The 9,355-nt window shown below is 34.5% G+C and overlaps 1 protein-coding gene across 1 annotated transcript in view; it reads left to right on the top strand.

Moving 5' to 3' along the window:
- The first annotated feature begins 1,746 nt into the window (after nucleotides 1-1,746).
- The window catches only part of lsg1 (large 60S subunit nuclear export GTPase 1), a 38,158-nt gene continuing 30,549 nt past the window's right edge, over nucleotides 1,747-9,355 (top strand). Inside the window, exons 1-4 of the mRNA XM_028795040.2 lie at nucleotides 1,747-1,941; nucleotides 3,820-3,946; nucleotides 4,372-4,492; nucleotides 5,733-5,819. Coding sequence (XP_028650873.1) covers nucleotides 1,840-1,941; nucleotides 3,820-3,946; nucleotides 4,372-4,492; nucleotides 5,733-5,819 — 437 coding nt within the window. The 5' untranslated portion in view covers nucleotides 1,747-1,839. The remainder of the gene's footprint in view (nucleotides 1,942-3,819; nucleotides 3,947-4,371; nucleotides 4,493-5,732; nucleotides 5,820-9,355) is intronic.

Raw genomic sequence — 9,355 nt, 5'->3', positions numbered from 1 at the left:
GGATTTTAGTGGTAGATTTTGCCAGTTCAAGCAAGTCGTCACAGCCACAGATAATTGCCTCAAAGAGCCGCATGTTTGAGACCCCTGCTCTAGTCTGAATGTAGGAATTATAAAAACTTCACCATTTAATGTAGCTGGAAAAAATGTGCAAACTGAATAACATGAAAACTACTAATATTAACCGATTTTTTAAGTTTATGAACTGCTGGTGCTCTGTGCATGTTTGATAACTTATATGAAAATAAACTGAACACCCATTAAAAGCATGAATAACTCATAACTCTATATACAAGGTTGTAACCCAAGAAGTACATCTGACAAGATCAGGTTTTCTTAAAACTATCCTTTCCATGAATTAATGCTGGATACTGTGTTCCCATTAGCAAGCGCAATGACTGCCATCTGCTGTAGAGGCAGGTACTAAACATTTGATCAAATGCAAAAGTGGCAGAAACAAAAAAAAATCTGATCTTAACTGCTATTTCTTTCCTATTCCCAAAATAAAACCTTTTAATTTTACAGACAATACAAATTATATAAAACCATTCAATTACAATTTTACAGTTTTTTTCATCTAAAATATAGGTTTATGGGGTCATTTTTTATGTAAACTACAATGAATTTCTCATTTGCATGAGTTACTCAAGTCAACATGCAGTACATCGCCACTCACCGGTGTCATGATTAGTGACTACAATTACCTTACCTCAAAATGTCTGTCTCCTTTGCATGAACATCGCGGAATACATTTTTCAAAGAGTTGAAGTAAGCTCCAGCAAAGAGTATGGTACTACCAACTCTGAAAGTCCAGCTTTTATCTTGAAAAACTAGAAACGCACCAAACCGTGGATCACAAACGCACAGGGCTAAAATAATACATATTGAAATTACTTACGTTAAACAAACAGTAAAATCGAACAACTATCAATGAACAACAGAAACAAATCATGATAATATAAAGTCCTATTAACTTAAAACTAATTAGATATGACCGCGGAAAAAAAGGAAAATGGGCACAGTTTAATAGCTTGCTGGAGAATATAAACCTCTGGAGGTCTGCTCTGTTATAATATACAAAATTGCAGCTCTGATGACCTAGGCAAAACTACCCACTCACAAACTTTAGGATATTATATTATAAATATATATGCTCACAATTATAATACATATTTTAGGTATAGTTAAGTATAAAACATTTATTTCACCGTTATCACTTACATGCTTAAATCAAGCACGTTCTATAAAAAATAACCAGGGTGAGACAGAAACCTTGAACGTGCAAATAATCTTGTCCAGATTTCCTTCTGAGGAATCCGAAGTGCCTGAACAAATAATTAAAATAATTTTATTTTCTACAATTTTTTTTTCATGTAGTTAAACTCGTTCCACAGAAAGAAACCGATGGTTTGGTTTTACCCCTTTATATGTACTGTACATCTCTGTTTGAAAAACAAACCCCGCCGGGTATGAGAACGTTCATATTATTTTGTCATCTAGACAGACACATTTAAAGGACGCACCAGGGTGTACCACTAGGGACATTTGATGGAGGTGTTATTATTAACATTTTATCAATCAATCAATTTTCTTTTTTATATATATTAATATAAATTAGTAAATTGCTCAAATATAGAAATTTAATAATAAAAAATCAAATATAGTTTCTACGTATGTGACGAGTAGATTAAAATATATACAAAGAAATAAAGTCCCCCTCTATTTCAATAAAATTGGCACGTTCTTAGTCGTTTCCGCTCCTTGCACAGAATTCAAGTCTCGTGCTCTCCACGTTAAGTTTTGGAGTGGGTAACGAAATAAAATTAAGAATTGATATAAGAAATGGGGAAAAAGAAAAGTTCCGGTGGAGGTAGCACTTTAGGCAGAACGCTGATAAAGCACAAGAATCTGACAAGCTTCAGTCACCGGAAGACGGGATCCTGGGTGAGGACACTTTTTATTTACTCGAGGTTATCAAATATTAATTCCATTCACAAAAACACAATTTACAGTAATGCTGTCTTGCAAATGATTTACAATGATTAAGAAAGTACAGTACACCTAGTAAAATGAATAAAAAGAGAACAATAATAACGCATGTGCCGATGTGTACACAGATGTAAACTGCACATGCAAAAGTAGGATGTGTATTTTTAATTTAACAATTCTAACATTCCAAACTTAAGCAGAAAACGAATAGTACGTTTTTTAAGTATACCTGTAAAGGGTCAATCTAAAATAAGAATATTACGTAGGTATTTGTTGTTTGTTTTGTCTCAGTCTAGACCATGATAATACAAAATTGGGTAAAGGTCAACTTTAAATGTTTGCGCACACACACTCGCACGTAGTGTGATCTTAAAAGTAAGGATTCACATGCTGAAACATGCAATTCTCAAACTAAACGAGGCAGAAAGTCGCTACCTACTCCTACAGCTCTATGGCAACAGAAAAATACGATTTTTTTTTAAACTTATGATTTGATCCGTGTTATTAAGCTCCTTGGTAATACTGTAGTCACAGGTAGTCTCGGAATAAACTATGGTGTTTAACGGCCAGTCTTGAGGTTGGGGAATTTTTATACATGTGTAGGAAAGGAGGGTTTTCAGTCTGTGACATTTGCATAGGTAAGCTGTACACTGGTAAAATTAATCGGCAACGGACGAACTACGAAAATTAAGACACTTAAACAGGTTAAATTGTTTTTTCACATATTGACAACAAGAATGAGTCCAGTTATAAACTATATATCCGCTTTGACTGGTTCGACGTGAGCATCCAAGTCTTCTCACCCCGCACTGGAAATGGTAAAATCACATTTGGTCATTTGTGTTTCCTCAAGTTGGCACAAGAGGGGACTCCTGTGTTAATTTTGCCTGACCGAAGCACGTGTGCTTTTTAATTGGTAGACATGGGACACTCCAGGAGGCTGAATCAGTCTTTTTCAACGCATTAATATTCTTGAAATTTACTTCCTTCCATTTGAGCATTTAGGTAAAAGGAAATGTGCTAGTTAAATTTTTCTATTTCAGAGGAATTTTGCAAATGAACATTATTCAGTTCAATGGCATGTTTAGACATTGATACACTGAAATGTTGCCTAAGATCTAGCACAGTTTTAATAATTGTCAATGTGAAGATATGCTTTACATCCTTTAAAATATCTCGAGCCCATCCTGTTCTGTGGGAGGGTATGAATTTTGCCTTTACAAGACTTTACAAAAGTCTCTTGTAGTTTAAATAAGGAGTGCATATTTAGTTACCTTAATTTCTCAAACAAAAGTTTAATGTGACATGCATTCTCTTTTGAAATTCAATCAATACACTAGCATTTAGGCTGCAGAAGGACATGTTATCTTTTAAAAGCAACAAATATTAAGTTATAAAAATTTCATTCTAAATGTTTTTTAGATTTCGGGCAGGCAGTGTGGCATATTGAATAAAAAAATTTGCTCTAAATGTAAAGATTATTTATTTAATCCCCAACTTTGATTTACTGTTTGTGTCTGGGCAAGTCAATTTAACCTGCCTGGCTTCTCACAGAAAAAAAAATATATATATATATAAATAAATAAGCAATTTTACTATAGCTTTGTACAACTAAAGTATTTTAGGATTGTGTTCACTGTACAAAGATTTTATATATAGAGAGAGTAAGGATTATTTATTGGAATTATTTGTGTTGAAAGCAAATAACTTTCCTGATTCTCATACATAGTATTCATTGTTTGCAATCAAGGCTTTAATGAACACCTATGTGTTTTTTATTTTTTTGGCCATTAACCTGTGGATGATAATATCTACATTGTCTTATCCTTGCAGCTCCATACAAGTGAACTTAATGATGGCTATGATTGGGGTCGACTCAACTTGCAGTCTGTCACAGAGCAGAGCTCCATGGATGAGTTTCTAGCCACAGCAGAGTTAGCCGGAACTGAGTTTGTTGCAGGTAAACACATACTGCAGTATTTAAACATTGTGAGATTTTTTTATTGTTTATAAATATTTTAAAATTTTATTTCATAGTTACGTTAAAATAATGATTAAATAATTGAAATATGTTAGTTATTCATTTCTGAAAAGGTTTTGTGTTTACTATATTTGCAAGGAAGGTAAAATGTGAAAGAACAGATTTTAAGAAATAATGCATTAAATAATAAGGGCATTTATCTCTCTAATGTGGAAAAGCAGCAAAAATCAGTAAAGTTAGATTATTGGTAGCTTTTCATCTTTGGTTTCTGTTGCTTTTATGGCTAAGAATGTTTTCAAGAGTAATTTTATATTTCACTTCCAATTACTCTTTTTACTTTGAGTTGATTTTAATTGTGGTCTACACAAAAAAATATTCATGAAATTTATATTTTTATCCTACAGAGAAACTCAATATTAAGTTTGTGCCTGCGGAAAACAGGAGTGGCCTTCTAACAACAGAGGAAATGAAAAGGATCCATACACTTCAGGAGGAGAATAAACACTTCTTAAGAATACCACGGAGGTACAGCACTGACATGCTTGCAGGCTCTATGTGAAAGGTGCCTTCACCCTTACCACATGCACTAATGAAATGAGCAGTAATAATAATAATCTGCTTTTTTAGTTCAGAGGGTAAAGCAAGTTACATATGAAAACTGTAATCAGTGTTTTTTTCTAGCAAGTGTTGTGTTTTTTGTTTTTTAAAATAACTTGGTTAAATAGTAACACTAAAGTTTAGGCTTTGCACCACCTCTAGATTTTAAACAGATAATCAAAAGATCTAACATATTACAAATCTCCATCCATCCATCCATCCATCCATCCATCCTCTTCCGCTTATCCGAGGTTGGGTCGTGGGGGCAGCAGCTTGAGCAGAGATGCCCAGACTTCCCTCTCCCCAGCCACTTCTTCTAGCTCTTCTGGGGGAATTCCAAGGTGTTCCCAGGCCAGCCGGGAGACATAGTCCCTCCAGCGTGTCCATATTACAAATCTCTGTTACAATTCATTTTGAAATATCCTTATTTTATCAGCTACTGCATATGATGTTGAAAGTATATAATATGTGCACCCATCAAGTGTTAATATTTTGAAAATCTGTTATACAGACCAGGAAAACAAAGTGTGACACAGAGCAAAGTTTTCTTTGCATGAGTTTAGGATTAAAATGAACAGATTTGCCATTTTACTGAAGTACATTAAAGAATTGCAAGCTGCAGTCTCTGTAAGCAGTGTTACATTGTTATAAGTTCAATAAAGTTTGTAGTTCTCAGTGTCTGCTATACAACTCCAAGAATTTACAATAGTCATTGGCTCAGTGCTTCAATAGTTCTTTATGGCATTTAGTATAAACATTCTGTTGACACTGAACATTTAAAAAAAAAAAAAAAAAAAAAAAAAAGTGTGTATATATAATATATTATATAAATGCATTAAGGAATATACAAAATGATTCTGAATGATAATGCATTGAGTTAAGCTTATTAAATAGAGTAAAGAATCGAGATCTTGGTTTCAGATGCATACCTTTTTATAGTCCTACACTTCTGTGTTCATCTATTTTTTAGGCTCAGCATTTGGCAGTATGTGTACTGGATGATTAAGAAACATGATCTTTAGAGATTAATGCATAACCCTTAATAAAAATATCTAGCTAGAAAAGTCTGAACAAGTTATGCTCAAAGTATTACATTTGTGAAGAGAGTGGTAAACAGATTGTCAGCTTTGATATGGCAAAAGTAATAATACATGATTTTTCTTTCTAGGCCTTACTGGGACCAGAGTACTAGTGCAGAAGCACTGGAGATAGCAGAGAGAGATTCTTTTCTTGAATGGAGACGAACACTTGCACAGTAAGTACCTGAGGCTACCAGCTGTAATCTACCCTTGTAATTAAAAAAAAGTATGAAGGTCCTGATGAAAAATACTATATTTGTTTGTTTTGCTTATGTCTTTTTTTTTTTTTTTTAAAATTCCTAATGTTTTAGGGAAAGCTACAAAAAACACTCCCTGAACTCAAAATGTTTTTTTGTTGAAATATAGTGCGGTTTTTATTCAAAACACTTTATAAAAACATATTTTTCGTATAACCTAATACTGTACTTGTTACTGGGAATTCTAAGGTGTTTAGATCATAGTGTGCAAGTTTTCATGCAACATGCAGTCTTAAAAGTATGAGCTCTTTTAAATATTATTTTTCTCTTTATTTCCACATATGATTATATTGTACAATTTTAAGTATTCTTGTTTAAAATCATCTTTTCTGTATTCAGTTAGAGTTTGTGCAGTGTGATGGCAGAAGAAAGTGACACATTTTTGTAGTGTGATTATATGTTCATGTGTGTGAGTTGATTTGTTGCTTTACTTGTGTTGAAAATGATATATGTGGGATAAATACAGTATGATGTGCAGTTTTCTATCAAAAGTCAGATGTAAATGGTACTGTATATGTACTATAGATGTGTCTACTATAAATAAGGTATGAAATATTTGAATGTTGAAAACATTATTTTTTTTTTCAAAACTTTATTTGTGAGCTATGTACTGCATAATGACTATTATAACAAATTGAAGATGTGTTTGGGGATATACATGTCTGCCCATTGCCAGCAAAACATAATTGCTTTAAATTGGACATTATTAGACAGAATTGGATCTTTTAATTAAAGTTAATTTGTGGTTGAAAATCTTAAGTCCAAATATGATTTCTTTAATGACTTGAATTTTACCACATTTTGTTGGTTCTGCATAAGTGACTGATTTGATCTGTTTAAATTTTGCATATAATGTAGTTGATCCTACCTTGAATCCAGCCTGGGCCTGTAAACTAGAATAGAATAAGTTTTGAAAAGTGAAATTGTGGTGGATATCTGCAGACTACAAAGGTAACTGAATGACACAGAAAAGTCCCCATGTTAAAACATGATTAATATGAAGAGCAGGTTTGAAGATGCAGAATTTATGACAGCTACAATAGGTCTCAAAATTATTCAGTATTGTTGACTGCAAAACATGAATCATACAAATGATTAGACAGATTTCATTTTTGTGTTTTTCTACATTATCTCAAAAGCCCAATATATATGATTGAGGTTCATTTCTTTAATTAAAAGAATAATCTCTTTCTGCCCAATCCTAGCAAAAATAATAACATTGCACAAGTAAGTAATTAAAATGCTGAGCAAAAGCCTTTTTAATTTAAATACTGCATGTTGGTCACTATTCACAGATTAACAGAGTAATGAAGTTAATGCATTTTGATCTGTTCGGCTGTGTGCTGAATTTTATTTTCTAATAGTAATATTCATCACTTTTGCGGAAATAATGCAAGCATTCAATTTGTTGGTGTACTTCCTCACCTTAAATATTCTTTATGAAACTGTGATGCATACACACTACCTGTCCAGGAAATCGCAGGTGTGTGGCTGGCTATGATGTGATGCTGTCAATGAGACCAGCTACAAGTAAGCATCTTTTTTTGCTGCTATTACCCATAAGCATAACTTTAGGAATACAGCACACCCCCAAAATTCGCAGGGGTCTACGTTCCTAGAGCACCCGCGAATTGTGAAAAAACGCAAATTTTGGATGTGGTTAAAAAAAAAAAAGTCTATTTTTATAGTTTAAACCCTAAATATGCCCCCAAAACAATTTAGCTTAATTTCAAACTCAGCTTAATACATTACTAAAATAAAGAGTGTAAAGGTAAACCTGTATACTGTACTGCTATGTCTCCCACAGTGCTAGAATGTAAAATACCGATGTTACAGCTGTATGTACTGTAATTCATGCAAGCGCGTTTTCATTGCCAGAAGCCTTAGATGGTGCAGCTCGTTTCGGTGGCATCTTGGGGCTTTACCCGTTAAACTGCCACATACTTGGGGGTTAATGCATCCCTGGACGTCAAATACTTTTTTGCTGCACTTTATGTAAACATCACAATTAACAAAGAAAAAGTGGAATTTTAATGGAACACGTTTTTTTCATGCAAAGAGCATCACAATTACTGCAACACTGATCATTTTACACACTGCTAATGAACTGTAAAAACTATTTAAAAAAACTACTGGAACAATATGTACAAAGTGCAACTGACACCATGGCTTTAAATCACTGAACCAACTGCGCTTAAACTGGCTGCAAGCAAGCACTCGGAGGTAAGCGCTGATGCCTGCAGGCTAGTCTTAGAGCAGCTTGGGTCACAGAATTGCACACAAACACAGGAGATTGTAGAGACAGGAACTCTATTCAAACAATTCAAACAAACATGTCTCTTTCAGAAGTAAAAGGTGCTCAGTATGCAGTTAGTTAACGATTAAACAATAGACAAACATCATAGGGGAGCACAACCCCTATCTGGGGGAGGAGAGAGAAACAAAGCAATCGGCCAAAAAGGACAGGTACGGTTCAGGCATTAAAGTAAGCGTAGCGTCACGTGAGAAGCCGCAATTGAGACAACAGTGATTTATTTTTATGGTGGAGATTCCAGCCTTGACCCAACGCATGCATGCACACACAAACGGAGGCAAAAAAAAAAGCAAACCGGTAATCAAACAGCAAATAAAGAATGTAATGAAAACAATTGGATTAAGAAAACAACGATACCACCCCCGTTCCCCTTACGGCAATTACACATTAAATACAACAAAGCACAAACAAAACACAGTTAATCATGAAAAAGTTCATGAAAAATGGCAACGGATGAAATGTAATGATGAAAATAGATAGTCCAGAGATCCACACGTTGAATAGGAATGTATAGATAGTCCTACCAGTAGTTCCTGAAATGGTGAAGACGGGTGGACGGGTTCAGAAGCGCTCCTTTCTTTGCAGGATGGCCATGAATCCACTTACAGTCCTTATGTACACAGGCAGACAATCCAGATGCACGAAACGATCCAGGACAAAATGAATAAGTACAGGTAACCCAACAGAAGGCAGACAGACAGGAACTTGAAACACAAATTACAAATAATTTTTTTTTTTATCTTTTGTTCACCGGCCCGCTTTTTAAAAGCTGCGCTGACATCCTTTGACCTCAACAGCCCCAGCACCCTCAGTAGAAGACCAATTAGAGCCACTGCAGGGACTGGTGGGAGTTGCAGTTTCAAATTCTATTGGCCACTTTCACCATCCCAAGTTGTGGTTTTCTGTACACCTGCTTCCTGTTCTCTCCACGAACTCTGAACCGTGACTTGCAGGGGTCTACTGTACCACAATAGCTGCATTATATGCAGTGAAACTTGTTTAGGATAATGACTTAGATACTTATCTGATATTGATGGGTTTGTTTGTAAATGGCAACATGGCAGTTCTGCTTCTTGTAAGCAAATGGATGAATGGGGAATTTTTTCTATACTGTACATCAATACAAGATTGTGTATAATAT

The sequence above is a fragment of the Erpetoichthys calabaricus genome, chromosome 2 (assembly GCF_900747795.2).
Source record: "Erpetoichthys calabaricus chromosome 2, fErpCal1.3, whole genome shotgun sequence".
Taxonomy (NCBI): Eukaryota; Metazoa; Chordata; class Cladistia; order Polypteriformes; family Polypteridae; genus Erpetoichthys; species Erpetoichthys calabaricus.
Note: the sequence above shows the minus strand (reverse complement) of the source record. Positions and strands in the feature narration are given on the sequence as shown.